Source organism: Manacus candei, unplaced genomic scaffold, assembly GCF_025592945.1.
Source record: "Manacus candei isolate 608988 ecotype Guabito, Panama unplaced genomic scaffold, ASM2559294v1 h1tg000014l, whole genome shotgun sequence".
NCBI classification, from domain to species: Eukaryota; Metazoa; Chordata; class Aves; order Passeriformes; family Pipridae; genus Manacus; species Manacus candei.
The window spans coordinates 76412160-76429392 of NW_026138062.1; the positions used below are offsets into that span (position 1 = coordinate 76412160).

Below are 17233 nucleotides of genomic sequence, written 5' to 3' on the forward strand. Positions count from 1 at the left end.
TATTTTTCTTCTTTAAGAAAAACTTTAAGTAACATTAGAGGTGAGATGTCCTGGAAAGATACAAGTGTGACATTTAGCCCATGTACAGATTCATTTTACATAGAAACATATAGTTTGGAAAGGAACAGAACTGAACTCTGATCCAGTTATAGCTATAATTGAGATACATGTATTTATTCTTTTGATGGAAGATGGTGTTTAATGGTTCCAGAAGAGAATGGATAACACATCCTTTCTTGGGATGGATGCCTCTAATCTGCCCTTCTATCCTGTTTCAGGCCAGTGTCTGACAGCAGCCTGTTTACCTGGAATGAGGTTATCATTCCTGGCCTACACTCAACCTTATGCCAACCATTTGAGCTCCCTCGTGCCATCATGAGGTGGTTTGAGATAGAAGTTGAAACTACAAAAGCCTACAGAGGTTTCAAAAGCTGTATTAACACACAATTGAGTTATCCCTCTCCAAATTTGTTTTGCTTCCCTGTTTTAGCAAGGGAATGTAAATTTTTAGGCAAGAGTCACAGAGTCACATAAATGCTGAGATTTTACAGTGGCATTTTTAAAGTTATCTTTCTTTGGTGCATATGGACATGCTTCATGAAATGTATGATTGGAGCGTACCAGGCCTGCTCTTCCAATATTTAGGTTGGCCACTTCACTACAGATTAGTTTCCCTCACAATTTCTCCTTCACATTGATTCAGGAAAATGACTAGTTCCCAAAAAATAATAATTTTTTCCATTTCCTTTTGGTCCAGCTTTTTATTGGAAGGAACATTTAATCTCCCTGTTTGACCAATAGCAAATTTTATTTCCCTACGATGTGTGGAGAGATGGGGCAGAAGGTGAAAGAAAAAAATCGATGTGGGGGAATAGGCTGGAATACCTACCAGAGGAAATGCTGGGGGGTAAAGATCCACCTCCTGACACTGGATGTGAGGCCAGGATGCTATTTAAAAATCCCGCCCTCAGGAATCTCGAAAGAGACTTCACCCCAATGGTCGGAAAGGATCCTTTCAAAGAGATAAAAATGATCATTAATTAAATGACTTGTTCTTTGGCTGACAAAAGAAGTTGACTGTTTAAAGAAAGAACAATCAAAACTCTGCAGTTAACAGTGGTTTCACTGGAACAGATTTCATAAAAAGCAGTTAAAAGTCTTTGTTTGCTTTTTAACCAAGTCATACAATACATGGCTTTAACCAGAATAAGGTTTTCTGCATACTGTGAAAATGGAGAATTCCAGCACTTCTGTGAGGAGCAGAAAAATTTGGTATTTCAACAGCAAATTACACCTATGGGATATTCATAATGCATTCCGAATGACTCTACCATGGAGGCATTTGACAGTTGTGTGCACAAATCAAAGGCAGACCAGTAGAGGTGAAGTTATACCAGCAAAGCTATTGTGTTAGTTATACTAGTATTCTAAAGCCACCACTTGACAAAAGTCATGTCAAACAAGGGGAAAAGGGAAACAGAATTTGCAGCTGCCTTGTGTCAGGGCAGCTACATCAGTCAGAGCTTCTGTCACATCTCCCAACACCTGTCAATATATTGATACAGGCAAAAACCAGGAGTACAGACATGGTCCCTTTCTGCTTTGCTCTCGCTGGAAGATTAACACATTTTATGTTTTCAGTATAATTAGCTGTGTATTCTTCTCATTGCCTAAAAGCACAAAGACTCTTTAGCATTTGATCCAGCTTCCAGGACAAATACAGTGATCTGGAAACATCATTTCAACTGGTTCACATTAGTGCTCAGTGAATGAGCATTGAGGGTGGATCTGAAATGAGAGATCTACATCTTAGTTAAAGGTAGAGAGTCAAGATTTTCCCACTTGGCAATAAATTTAAATTGACAGTCAGAATAACCTGTGTATTTTTGCAAGTGCGTCTTGTAAGCACCCATCCAAAAGTTTAGGCAAGGGCAAGTTTGATCTCATCATCTTGTGGGTATTTCAGAGTTGTTCTTCTAAGAGACTCAAAACATCTTGATCTTTATACACAATGAGAAAAATAAGTGGCCCTCAACCATTGGGATTTTTTTTTTAACTAGTAAGAGTGAGGAAAATTTACCCTCAAAACACACGTGCATTTGCTGAACTCAGAGTAGCCTGAGAGCTTTGAATTTTTTACTTTTATTTTCAAGTTAGAGTTCTATTGTTTCTCCTCAATATACTTTTCCTTTAACTTTGTTAATTAGACTTGCTGCAGTCTGTGGAAAAAGAATTCATTTAATTAGTGTTCTAGATGAAGTACTTCTATGTCTGGTGGCTAAAGATAAGGCATAAAAGTTTTCCCTCTGGCTACTCCAGAAAAGTCTTTGGCATTCTTGTAAAGTGTTTCTAAATTCCATTACTTTAATTTTAAAATATTTGCAGAAGTGATCATGGATAGACAGTACAGAATGCAATACACAGAAATCCCATTTTAAAATGGAAAATTGTTCCATTAACTCCAAGATGTTTGGTACTAAACAGCATCTTAAAACATAAAGTCTAAAAAATGAACATACGAAGACTTCCCATATAGAACAGCTTCACTGTTTCAAAATATAAATTACACCAACCATAAAGTACAACCACTGCGAGTCACATGCCATATGTACAGACCTTCAGAAAACCCAAACAGCTTGAGCTTCAGAATTGACATTTTCCTTTATTTAAATGCTGTTAAATTGCAAGTAACTCAAGCTTCCTAGCAGTCTTACAATAAGTAACTTTGTTATAGGAAATAATGAAGATAACCCCAAGTGTATTTCACTTATTATAAATATTCGGAAATAAAACCAAGGAACAACAAATTTAAAGCAATTAAATCTGTTAATACTAGAGTTAGAGGGCTAAAATTATTGAGGTTTTATAATCAGCAAATAACTAAAGGAATACATATAAATAATGTTTTTCACACTTTTAAGTTAGGATTCAGTTGCTTAGGTGTAAATGCTTTGTGCCATTTGAGATTCTCTAGAAAATCTGAGACATTCACAGTTAATGTGACTTTACATGATTTACACTCTTTGAAAGTGGCAGTGAGAGGCAAAGCAGCAGTTGGGTATCTAAGACTAGGCACTTAGGGTCATTTTAGGCAACTGAATCCCACCCAAACAGTCTCCTGTTACTTCAGAAATGTCTCTGATTAAGTAGAACACAGAGTTAGAAGAACAAGACCTCATTTGGTCTCTCCCAGAAGTCCACAAACAGCTTGGGAAAAGGACAAGGTTGATAACATTCAGCCCTGATCAGTATCCACCAACAAAAAACTGCAGAAAAATGAGAGGTTGAAAGTTCATTCATCTGAAAGCGTGTATGGTCCTAAATTAAAATACATTGAATGCCCCAGAATGGACAGATGGATGCTTTTGGTTTTATCACCTGGATAATGTGGGTAGGGTTTGACACTCAATTACATGACTTTATATGTGGAAGTTGATTACCACTGCAGGTGAAGAAAATTAATTCTTTTTAAGCCACATCAATCCCCACCAGAAAGGCAGAGGCTTGATAAGAGATTTGGGCATTTATGGTAGTTTCAAAGCTTACTCAAATTTTTACTTGTTTGCATAAACATTCATGAAATTTTTGAAAGAATCACAGAATGGTTACAGGTGGAAGGGACTACTGGAGGTCACCTAGTTAACCATCTTTCTTGAGAAATGCCATTCTGTCAGTGCACATCACACACAGATTAGTGCTTTACACCCATTCTGTTGTTCTGTGTAAAAATTGACACTCATTTTTGCAGTGGGTGCTCTTACACTAATGAGAAGACCTTTCAGTGTGAGGTCTTACCGGTTCCAAAGTGAGAAAAGGAGAAATGAATATTAAGCCATGATTCCTCAGTGCCCTGAAATACAGTTGTTATTTCACAGAATCATAGAAACAACCGGGTTGGAAAAGATCTCCGAGATCATGGAGTTCAACCCTTGATCCAACCCCACCGTGGTTCCCAGACCATGGCACTGATGCCACATCCAGTCTCACCTTCAACACCTCCAGGGATGGAGAATCCACCACTTCCCTGGGCAGCCCATTCCAATGTCTGATCACCCTCTCTGTAAAGAATTTCTTCCCAATATCCAACCTAAACCTCTCCTGGTACAGCTTAAGACCGAGCCCTCTTTTCCCACTGCTGGTTCCTGGGAGAAGAGACCAACCCCCCCCTGGCTCCCCCCTCCTGTCAGGGAGTTGTAGAGAGTGAGGAGGTCTCCCCTGAACCTCCTCTTCTCCAGGCTAAACAACCCCAGCTCCCTCAGCCTTTCCTCATAGGACTTGTGCTCCATTCCCTTCCCCAGCCTCGTTGCCCTTCTCTGGACCTGCTCCAGCCCCTCAATGTCCTTCCTGAACTGAGGGGCCCAGAACTGGACACAGCACTCCAGGGGTGGCCTTACCAGTGCTGAGTCCAGGGCAAGAATCACTTCCCTGGTCCAATTTAGCAGCCATGGACATACTGAGGATAAAACCCCAACCTGCTCCATAGTTACACACTATGCATGAACATAATGCCACCTTAACATGGGAAACTGCATTAGTTACAGATATTAGTTTGAAAAGTGCACTGAAACTGTAAAAATACGTAACAATATTCTGAATAGCTGACACTTTGTGAAGTGTACACCATTTACTGAGTCCTGTGACACCAATTTATAACTCAGTGTAAATTCTTCTGTTTCACAATAATTACAGCTAAGTGCTTGTGCTCAGAGGCAGTGGGGGAGTCCTGAATCAATTAGCCTGCCTTCCACCTTCAGCTGTTGTTCCAAGGGGAATATCATCCCACAAATTGTTAGAATTTGATAGGGAAATCACTGGTACAGCATCCTGAACAGGCATGGTTTTAGTAGCATATTATCACACTGAGCAGAAGGGCAGGAGTAGAGATGGCTGGGTAAAGGAAATCCATATGCTTAGTTCAGCTCCAGAGCACATCCATTAATTCACACCCATTTATTAGCACGGCGTGGTGACAGCGTGGCCAGCCAGGAGAAACAGTCATGTCCCCTCACACCACAGGCACATCACAGCCTTGGGCCAGTGACAGAGCTGTGCTGGAGAGTCCTGGATCTACAGTGGAGGGGAGTTCTGCCTTTGGACAGATGGATGGATGGATAGGTGGGTGGATGGATGGATGGATGGATGGAGAGAACGGCACCAAACACCCCTGGTGCAACACTTGTGGGAACACAGGGGACTAGAGTGAATGTTTGAACAGGGGGTGGAGAGGCCCTTGTGGGCTACAGTAAAAGCATTTAAAAGCAACCAACTCGCGCTTTAAAACTCTCAGGGACTGAGTAAGCAAAGAAATCTTAAACTGACCCATTATTTTTGCTGCTGAGGAACTTTCTCACCAATTCCCATGAGTTTTGCACCCATATAGTGCCAGCACAGCACTGGCTGTTCTCAGAGGCCACGTGCCACCCTGTCCTCCTCACCAGCTGCTGGCTTCTTTGTCCCTCTACCATCAGCAGAACTTGACTGGATGGCAGTCTCTGGGCCCACAGGACTAACTGGGATGGCATCTGAAGCTGCTAAGTTGTGCAGGTACAGACAGGTTGGGCCATCAGTTTGTTCTGTTTGTACCACAGTCCTTGAGCTTCCCTGGGAGCAAACTAATCTTTTTTTTTTTTTTTTCCCACTATAGCAAATTGTACCATGGGATCTTAGTGCAGCTTGTGAAGATTTGCTTTTAAAAAGGAGAATGTTTCTAGAATCTCTGCATTATGTCTAATGACATGGCTACAGTAGGTTATCAGAAAACATACTGAAGATGCAGACTGCCCTTCAGCCCTGTTCTTTGTAATTGCTGTTTTTTCTTATCTATTACACTTGGAACTGATTCAACACTTTCTGCAGGTGGAACTGACCATTTCAGCTGCTGTGGACTTTTCAGCATCTGACAGCTCCAAATTCAAAAGTAGCTCTTTTGGCTGCTTAAATTAATAAACTGAAATGAGAAGTTCTAGAGAGGTCAAAATTACTGTCAGTTATTTCATTTTACTAGTACCATGAAAAGAAAACTTTAGTCTTTCATTCTTTTCTCATTCTTTTGTTTAGAGTTGGGAAAAAGAATAAAAATAGATAGTGTATTCGATGTAAAAAATGCACTGGTTTTTTTTTTCTATGTAGTCAGTTATCTTGATGCTTTTCATGCAGAGATTGTAAAACCCAACTAAAAAAATTCTTAGAAACTTTGCAGATGAAGGCTTTGGGGAAGTGAGTAAATGGGCTATAATGAGCTTTTACATTGTTTGGCAGGAAGTAACTGTCTGTTTTCACTCCTACATTGCATTCTCGGGCAGGTGAGACTGAACCTTTAGTAATGAAATACCAGAGGACAGAATGCACAAAGAGTTTTCCTGCTTCTGCATAGAGGAATTATCCAATTCTATCATTTAATGTCTGGGAGAAGGCTGACTTCTGTTACAGGCACCTTCCATTCTAAAATAAAGCCTGGGTTCTTTTGTTGCTCGTGTTTCCTCAGGGAAGCCAGAAGAAGGGTTAGAGCATTTTTTTCTAAAATTATTTGTAATATATCCTTTATGGAAACTGCTGAAAACCAGTCAACTTTCCTCTCACATGATTTTATTGATTTATCCTTCCTAGACCACCAGGAATTGAACATTAGTTCATAATCTTTTATGGGGGAACATATGGAGGGTTTTTATAAGGAGGGGGAACATATGAAAGGTTTTTACAAGGAATGGCTTTATAAAACCTTGAAATTATGAAGTCAGAATACAATTTCTAAAGCATTCAAAAAGCTTGTTTTGAAATGGAAAAAAAAGAAGATCAGAAGCAGGGCTAAAAATTATCCCTTATGAATTTGTTGGATCATGTTTTCAGTACATTCAAGAAACACGAATCTATACAGTTAATTTTAACCATTTTGAATGAATTAATCTGGACATTTAGAATATGTTTTTATTTTATTTTTGAGCTTTTTGACACATGCAAGCAAAGGTGACAGATTAGTGTGCCTAAATTTTTACCCACATAACTTATATGGTTTTGGAAAATCTGATTTTGAAGATCACCAAACAATTTTTGCAATATACATCATAAAATATTAGAATATAATAACAATTAACAAAAATGACTGTGCTTACAGCCTGGGACTGTGCTATTGCAGTCCCAGAACACAGAATTGTTGATGTTGGAAAGGACCTCTGGAGTGACTCCAGTCCAACTGAATCATGTGAAAATATCCACATTACCTTGCAAACAGCACAATGAACATTCTGAAGGCTCCATTCTGCTCTGGGCTTCTTAAGCTGGTAAAACCAAACCTGGATGTAATACATCATGCTGTGCAGAAGGAAATTTATACTCTCATGTTCAGCAGGGAATTTTCAAAGGGTAGTCAAGTTTGGTTTCCCCAGATTCCACCAGAGTAGATGACATCATACCTGTGCAGTCACAAATAGTTCTGTCATTCCTCAAAGAACTTTGGAGAACTCACAGGTGTTCGACTGCCTTTGGCTGAGCAATGTTTTGCATGACACCACAGTAAGTAATTTAGGTGTCTGGATTATTTATTTTCATGCTTTTGGGGTTTACTCTTTAGCTTGATTTTAACTCTGAATTTCCTTCATTGTATTGGTTTGGAAATAATAAATAATTCATGTGTTTTGGCCTCATTTCGGAGGAGCAGACCATTATAACCTAGTTCTTGGTGAAAACATTTTGAAAGGCCTGCTTTTCTGTGTCAGGTCCCCTAATCTCTGCTCCAGAGTTAAATTTATGGGGTCTATCTGGGAACATGGAGAAGATAAACAGAGCACAGATAAGCAGGGCAAAGCTGCTGTTCAGGTCTCCAATCCTGGTGAGTTTAACCTTGAGATCCTTGTGAAAGACAGTGCTTTCCTACAAACCTGAAGTGCAGGAGTTCTCTCATTCCTTGACTGGCAGATGGTAATAAATCCAGAGTTAGGAATATTTACACAGAATGAGACTATTTTAGAAACCCTCAATTATAAAAAGTTTTGGCTTTACTTACGACTTCTCTGGGACAAAAAGCAAATGCTGAGAGAAGCTTGCAATTCCTGAGGAGGAACTGATGTAAGTTCCAGAATATCTGGGGAGAATATTAACATCTAATTTAATTTCCCTCACTACTTCTATACAAACAGGAGATTTGAGGGGAAAAAAATGAGGGAGTTGCTTGAAAAGAGTTCTCCAAACATTATAGCCATTTATTTTGGGATGTGTTAAATGTCAATGCACACTGAAGTCCTGGTTTGCTGAGAAGATTGGTGTGACAACATTAATATGATTAAGGCTTTTAACAGCAATAACAACTCCTGTGTTGAATCATCTTTGTAGTCTTAATGGAATAGTAATTGGAAATACTGTGTTTCTGTGGGATAAAACAACCACAGTATGCTTAAGCTGTCTACTAAATAAGTGTTTTTCAGTCAGTGCTAGACCAAAAATAGCTTTAGCACAATGCTAAACAAGAACTCTGAAATCTTTATGTATTTATAGTTTTGTATGATACCCAGAACCCTGCTACAAGCATTGTATGAGGTACCTTTGGATTTCTTCGTCATGCATGGATTATCAAGCTAGCTGGGAAAAAAATACTTTAAAATTACAGTTTTAATTATAGAATACATGAACAACAAAGCCTGCAATATTGGCCAAAATCTTTGTGATTCATTTTGTATTCATCATGATTTTAGGGAATTATTAATCCATTAATAATTAACATTATGAATTCCATTTCAGTCGCCTTTCGATCACCCATTTTTTGTGATTTTGGAAGGAAAAATGCGGAGTAAAGTCTAAGTATTGTTATCATATGGAATTCTTCATCCTTTAAGACAGAAACCTCCTATGTAAAATGTTGATGGGGTCTTACAGATGGGGTGGTTAAGAAGTTCCAGGGGCTTTTCAATTTTCAGGTATCTATTTTCATGGCATTTCCATAAAAAGAGACTGAGTTTTAATTTTGTACTCCATGTTTAAAAATTGCCTTAACTTTTAATTTAATGAGTGAAAGAGCTTTTCATGGGTGACGTGAAGAAGAATGTATTCATGCAGCCTGAGTTCTGCAATGAAAGCTCTGATTATCTACTCTTTTAGCCTTGCTATTCTGTAACAGTATGAACAAGGGGTAGGAGATAAAAGCTCTCCACTTCTAGACAGCAATTAGTATCACTGAAAAAGAGTTTTCAGTTTTCAGTAAAGAAAAACACCTGGGGCTAAGGTTCTAGAGAGTCAACTGACAAAAAGCGGTTTTTTTGTTAAAAAAATCGAAATCCTGGGTGAGGATTTCTTTCTATTCACATATCGACCATTCACAATTCACAGTTCAGCAATATCAGTGAAATTAAGCACACAGCTTTGATTTTCTTTTTGGTTACAAACACCAAATGACTCCCTCAAACGATGCCAAGGTTAGAGGTGGAAAGATTGTTGTCATGACCACAATTGTGACCCTGGATGAACATACTGGTTTACACTTACAAATCTACGTGTCACACAAAAACCCTTCTTTGCTAATGAGGGTGTCCCAGACCACACCTGCTGAACCAGGTTAGAAGCCAGGCTGTAGGCAGCTCCTGCATCTCTCTGATGGGCTAAGGAACATGGAGAGGAATTCTGCTCTCTTTTTTTTGGAAAATGCTACTGACCAAAGACAATTAGCTGTGCTTGTTAATCACCTCCTTGTTGGTATCAGTGTATTCAGAGGATTTTCTCTCAAGCTCAAAGACCACTTGGTGTTCAGTGGGGATGCCACGTGGTAAAACCTCTCTCATCTTCCCTGTGGTAGTTTTGGCAACAGCCATTCTGGCAAAATGGATGCTGGGCAGTAATTGTTTAGAAAGGCCATGAAGTCACATTTTTCAATGCTTATAAAGGCATTCATTGAAAATTAGAAGTAAATTGCCAATCTTATCTAAACCACCAAAACAGCATTTGTATGCTGAAGAATGTACTCAACTACAGCTGAGAGGAAAAAAGCAGAAAAGGGAAAGAGGGGAGACTAATTTCCAAAGTGGCTAAATTATTGTCATTCTAGGGAGATATTAACAAGTTTCTGTTGTTTCAGGAAGAAAGGAAATAAATTATGTGAATTCTATCAGCAGTACAATAGTTTCTTTCAGATTTCTACTATTATGAAAATTCTGTACTATGCTTCTCTAGATGAAATATTGAAATAAAGTCATCATCAGCTAAACTTATTTACTTTGAAATTTTATTCAGTAGAAATTACCTTGTTAAAGTTTAGTAGAAAAAATGACAATATTTACCAATTCATATAGTCATGAATCTATTCTGGAATGTCTGACTGAATATATTTGCCTCTTAAAATGTGTTTGCAGGATTGTCGTTAGTGTTTTGTGCTTATATTAAGAACATATTTAAACTGAATACACCATCTATTAAGGTGTTTAAAAAAATATACTTTTTTTTCCATATTACTTCTCTCTTTCAATTGTGTCTCCCTTAACAGCTTGATCATCTACTCCTGATTTATAAGCACTATGTTTATCTGTGAAGAAATGAAGGATTTAAGGAGCAGTACTTTTTACAAACTGATTTTCCAACCAAAACTTCAGGACTCTGGAAAGGATCCCAAGCAGTTTGCATCCAAGTCATTTACTCATCTGGAACCTGAACTATGTATGTATTAAGAATCAGAAAGATAATTATAGTCAATCAAAATGGATACAGCAAGAGAGGAAGTAAAAAAAGATATTTGGAGAAGAAGATAGTGATGGGTTCAGTTAATATATTCTGAATAAACAATTTAAGAGATGAAAACTGTTTAAATGATGGCATTATTTTGTGTGGATGTTGGTGACAGTGATGGAAGAATGGTGGGAGCAGAAATAATTTATCTGCCTTGGCTGGAGCTGCAATGCTGGGTGAGATCAGGAAGCAAAGTGGGCAGGTACAAATCTATGTCATTAAAGTTCCCACTTGTTCTCCAGAGCACAGCACAGAAAACACACATCACTTTTCAACAGACCATGACTCAAACAAGTCTGAACAGATTTCCACTGCATAATATGACTGTTCCACTTCCAAATTTCAAAGATTTCTGGCTAATCACTGAAAATGGTTACTTTCATCAGTTTTTACATCTGTATGCTGGAAGATGAATCTGCATGTGGGAATTATGTCCCAGCTAACAATATTCCATCCAAGTGCTTTGTTCCCTGTGTGAGGAGAATGTGTCAGGTTTGAGATGAAGAGAAGTTTCTACTCTCTTTCTGTCCCATCCAAAGCATCACAGCTACAGTTGTTTATAGCAGTCCTTGCACTAGAAAGATTATGATGTTGCAAATGACCAAAGGGGTTTATTTTTCTCACATCTAACTCTCCTGTTTCTATAAAATACAACATCAGATAATGTATATGAGAAAATTATCAATCTGTATTTCAATTCTTCTTCTTCATATGAATAAAGATATGTCAGGCTTGCTGCCTTCCATTAGAAATTGAGGTGTGAGCCCTTAAGTTGTAGTAAATATCACAATACAAACTTTTGAGGCAGAGGTTTATATGACAGACCATGTGCCACATCTGGGCAATCACTCCCATAATTATCTGAGGAACTTGCATTTTCCTGGGACTGGTGGCCTCTCTATTTTGGAGTGACAGGAGATTGATCACATTGATCATTTTGCTCTCATTTAGGTAAATACATGGACCATAACTTGTCCTCACATATTAACTTGCAGAGCACTGCAAGCACTGCCCTTTCAGCTAATTACTGGTGTTGGTCTGGAATGTTCCATCACAAATTTGGCAAAGTGAACTGGTAGCCTTAAACAACATAGAGCAAGAAAAACCTACTCATTTCATCTCTTAATTCACATACTTGCAAACAAATGTAAAATTTAAAGAAATGTGAACCAGAGAAGGGGCACAGCTTTTCTGGAACAGTTTTTATGACTTGAACATTCATCCAGTTAATTAAATTTCAAGCATAAAAGCTGGTCTATTTAACCTTGCATATTAGGTGAATTGAGGTATGTTTACACATTGTATTCTCTTATTTATTTTGTGAAGGCTGTAACTCAGAGAGCTGGTAACTAGAACCTGGAATCATTACGTGGTTGAAAGTGCTAACACCAATAGTGTTGGTCCATAAAGTTTGTCAGAATATCCTATATGAGAAACAACAGATAATTGTGCTCTATTTTCAGGATTGGCACAGACTTTTACATTAGTTTTTAAAAGTTAAGGATCTTAACTTATCAATAAAAATCTAATTGCTATTTTGTACCTGTTTACTTTAACAAAACATGCATTTCTGGATTTTGCAGAAGTACCAAGATACATACTTCCATTCTCAGAAGCCTCAAATCCAATGGACTAGAGATGATTAATATTATTTATAACACTCACTATATTTGACAACTCTTCTGTAATTAGATTTCAGCATTATTAAATTCTTCAGTTGTAATGATTATGGGTTCAATAGCATTTTGCCTCCTGCGTTTCTAAACACTTCATAAATACGTTTGGAATTTATGATCTGAAAGGTCTTTTCCAACCTAAATGATTCTGTGATTCTATGATAAACATGTAAATCCCCACAATAACCCCTGTTCACACATGTAAGGCTTATCCAAAGCATCAGACAAATACAAACAACACTGTGAGGGAGAAAAAGAACTCTTCATGCACAAGCAAACTTTAGGCAGCATTAAGATAATACACTGAGAATAACTGCATCAAATCAAAAGCATCAGGGATACATTATTATTTTGATACACTCATGTAAGTTTGAATTTAGTTAAGCTGGTAAAAATGACAGCAGTTTCTCCTAAAAAAAAGAAACAATGGGGACTTAGTCACCATGATTATGTCTCCATCTTTCATCTTGTCACCTCAAGGGAAATCTGTGTTCCTTGGTATCACACATGGACCTACACCCAGCATCTGCCATGGGACAAAAACACGGAATTGTCTCTAATATTTTGATATCTAATCTCTAATCTGGATTTATCCCATACAAATGCAGTCTGAGTATAACATATTAACTCAAATGATCATGAAACAGGTAAAACTTGGTATGACAAGGCTTCTATCCTAACCAAGACACATCTCAACTTCTTTTTAAGAATCAACTGTAACCCACAAAAATATAGATATACATTCCCCTACCTGTGATAGCCTTCCTGGTACATTGTTTTAACTCATATCACTGCAGCCTACAGTACCTTTATTGCCACTCTTTCATTCTTTTTAGTACAAGAAGTACAACCAGAAACTAAGAGACTAATGGCAGCACAAAAGAAAGAAATGTAGTAAGTAAATTAGTCTGAGGCAATGAGATTTCAGTCCTGACTATATTACATCACATAATTTTTCATATTGTAAATTGCACTCTGTGATTTAATTCTTTTTCCTTAGTACTTTTCTCAGATTTCCCCAGGAAATTTCTGATGAAACTGCAGCACAGTCAGGGTAATAACAGCTGGGAAACTGCCTTCAGTGGTTCCCCATCAGCCTGGAAGGATACAAATAGTATGGACCAGAACTTTGGGCATTGGGCTGATTTCTCCTTAATGACTGCAGTGCTGGAAATAAGAGTATGTTTTTAAGTTTGACAAAGACAGCAAAATTCCTTGGTATGCCAAGGAAATGTGTGAGAAAACACAGAACAAAATTCTGGAAGACAAAGCAGGTCAGTTGAGATGGCAGAAAAGAACCACACAAATACATCCAGGCAGCTGTTTCACAGAGGAGGATCCACGGGTAATAATAAATCAAAATAAAACCCAATTATGGTTGCTATTGAAAACCACATGTATTTAGAGATGAGTAACAAAGTTTACATTTAAAACAGTTATTTCCTGCTTGTTAGTGGAAGGTAAGGTTCAGCATCAACTGAATCCACTCTTGAAAGCCATGCTTTACCCATACTTCAGACAAGATATTAATTGACTGGAAAGAATCCAAAGGAAAGCATTAAGAATGACCAAAGGTCACGCAAACATACACCATGAAGAAAAACCTGACAGAATCTGGTTGACTTACTGAAGACAGTAAAGACATTATAATGGTCTACAAACGTAAAATATTGCTGCAAAGAGGAAAGGCACAAGCTGTTCCACCACAAACAGGAAAAGAGTTAATGGCTTTAAGGTGCAGTAAGAAAAATAATTCAATTTAACACTAGGAAGGTTAAGTATGAGAACAGTTAAACACTCAACTTTGCCCAGGGAGGCTATGGAATCTTCACCAGGAAAGGTTTCAGAGAATAGGATAGGCAAGTCTATCCAGACTAGTTTAAATGTAATTGATTGCACCTTGGGGCAGGAAGATGGACCAGGTGACCTCTCAGTATCCTTCACAGCTCAATGTTGAATATTCCGTGAATTACAAGAGAATGATTTATTGTTGAAAAATGGTGCAAAGTTTATTTAATTTGCCTTTTAAAAGAACACAACCATGCTTCAATTTTGAGTATACTGTAATATTTAACAATTAGACTGAAGTTTACCAAATAATGCTTCTGATATAATCTGACTTTGCTGGGCTCTAAAATACAGCAGAACCCTTCTTAGCCATCATTAGCAATTACTCTCAAACTCAGCATGTCTTGGTATCAATTCAGTGAGAACACCTCATTCCCAGCAAAGATTTAGCAAAAATAAAGTTGCAACAGGTCTTTACCAGTGCTCAATTACATGTATATTTACTAGCCTGTTTTTGCCTCTATACAGAAGAAGAAATAAATGTACAGTTATCAAAATAAATCAACCAAGTACAACTTGTGAATTGGGATTTATTGGTTGCTTTATATACACTCTTTAACCCCCTCACTCCTTTAACTGTCAGCTGCAATTGCCATTGTCATTTATAATTTCTCTCATCATTGCTTATATGGTTTTCTTTCACAGGCAACAGATCAGCCATGGTATGCAGCAAATCTGTCAGCAGAGTGCAATCTTGTCTCCCCCTGTTATTCGCTGAATCTTCTGGTTGCAGTTGTTTAAAAAAGCCCCAACCCTTCAAATGTCTCCTACACACTCTTGCCCTTTAACTTTTTGTACCATATTCTTCTCTACTTTCGTGGTGGAGGAAGAAACTGCATATTTTATTCAGTAGATGTATGGAAATGCAATAATTTGTGGTTAATAATGATGCTAATTATGGAAATTCATGACTGTGCATTTCCTTCAAAAGAAAAGAAAAAATAGTCTGGACATATCTCATCTACAGGGCTTTATCTTTTTATGGCTGTTAGTAGGAACGATTTTTGTCATCTGTTTTTCTACTAGAACCACATCTCCCATCAAAGCATCTAAATATCTTTGAAAGCCAGGTCCTGCATGTCTAAGTACAGAACATCTATAGGCAAAGGATCCTGAAGACAGTGAAATCCTGTTTCTCAGATGTAACCTATAAAAGCAGAATTATAGAAGTTCAGCATATTAGATAGTGTATCATGGGCAGATTAAGCTGCTGCTAACAAGATGCTTGTTTTACTGTCTGACAATATGCTTGTTCTTCACTGCTTATCATCCTGTGAAAGATGTTACAGCAGAATTGGTAGGTATAATGTATAGCTTCCTAACTGCAAAAGAGAAAAGCAGAACACAGAAATGTGACTGATCTGAACTGCAGGAAACTGTAATGGCTCTTTGATTTTTGTGAAAAAAGTTTCTCAGAATGCAATGCATGAAAGACATATTTAATTTTTCCTGAGGTTTAAAAGCCAATTTCTTCTAAGCATGTGTCATTCAGGAGAACAAGTATTGTGTATTCTTAATTTTTGCCAGCAACCTTCAACAAATGGATGCATGGTAGTTTGCCAGTGCTATTTGAAATGTTCACACGCATGCATGTGTGTGTAAAAATAGCTCAGTACTATCAACATTAATTATGTTCTTCGAGTACCAGTCATGAAGAGTAACCTATTTGGCAAGAAGGCTACAGATACCGAGTTTTGTCTGTGTTAACAGCAATCATGTGCAGAGCTCTAACTTTCAGCTCTGTGTTTTGGATGATATTCTAATAAATTGATCTCCTAAACTTGGCTAACAATGTAGGTTTTGTGTTAATTTGCTCACCACAGCAACATTGAATTCAGTAATGTGTTGTGATATTTATCCATGAAATAGGACACAAAGGAAAATAAAGGGAGTGAGCCAAATTCAAAATTACAGCTCCACTTACTGAAAAATTTGTGATACAACTGAAATCCTGCTGTTTTATCTATAATTATGTGCATAACTACAATATGGTTCATCAGACAAATTCAGCTTTATGTAAAGCCCTCTGGTTAATATGACACACACATAGTGTCACCCTTGTTTTGTGTCACAGTGGATTGTCCACAATCAGAATGCGAGATATCCATGGATGAATAATATCTTCATACCCTCCTGTGTTGCATAAGGCAGGTGCAAATGCCTGACATGGGTTCAAGGGGTGGATTTGAAGACATTTTGGCCTCCAGCAAGCACATCTGTGCCTGGAAATGCTCTTGGTGTTTCAGTGGTGTACTGAGACTACTGACAGATGAAAATGTAAGATTTGAAATAGGTTACACTGTGTTGTGTAACCTATAATGCTAACATGGAATTTATTAACATCATATGTTTTCTGCTGGTCCAAAAGGTTTTGCTTTTCAGAATTGCATGATAAATACTGTAATATAGGTCCTGTATTTTTGTGTATAATCATAATCATATTTTCTAAGCTATCATGGTCCGGCCTATGTCAAATAGTCACAACTTGGCTCTTAAAAGGTCAGCATTTAAACTTTGCAGAATCACACTTCCTGGGAGTACAATTTCAACAACCATGACCAAGGCAAGGATATTTCAAATACTGCCACAAATTTTCCTCAATCCTTTTGTATAAACCCCAAATTATGTGTATAACAAACACACGTTCTGGAAAATATTTCGCCTTCTCAAAGGAATTCTGAACTCCACTTAATAGTTGCAACCTGTTAACAGGTTGCAGAAAAGGGTAACATTAGATTCATTACACTAAGGGCTCAAAGGCCCAGAGCACAATGTCTTGGCTGAAAAAAATGAATTCATTATGTCCTGCATTTTTGAAAAATGAAAAAGGAGTCAGATATGAAGAGTTACATACAGTAAATTGTAGTGAAAAAGGATCATGATGCTGCTTTGCCTTCCTTGTGGACAAGGTAAGGTGCACTGATTTTAAGGCTTTTGTTGCACTGAACAGGTTATATACAATTATTTGAAAAGAAAATTAATGATTAAAGCTTTGAATTCAATCTGCT

The 17233-nt window shown here is 37.6% G+C and overlaps 1 protein-coding gene across 4 annotated transcripts in view; it reads right to left on the reverse strand.

The window, feature by feature from the left end:
* EPHA6 (EPH receptor A6) overlaps positions 1 to 17233 on the reverse strand; it is a 451959-nt gene that overhangs the window by 83876 nt on the left and 350850 nt on the right. For 3 of the 4 annotated variants that reach the window (XM_051779391.1, XM_051779389.1, XM_051779388.1), the window contains one exon: positions 890 to 1012. The exons of the other annotated variant lie outside the window; for it this stretch is intronic. In XM_051779391.1, coding sequence (XP_051635351.1) covers positions 890 to 1012 — 123 coding nt within the window. The remainder of the gene's footprint in view (positions 1 to 889; positions 1013 to 17233) is intronic. 4 annotated transcript variants of the gene reach the window in all.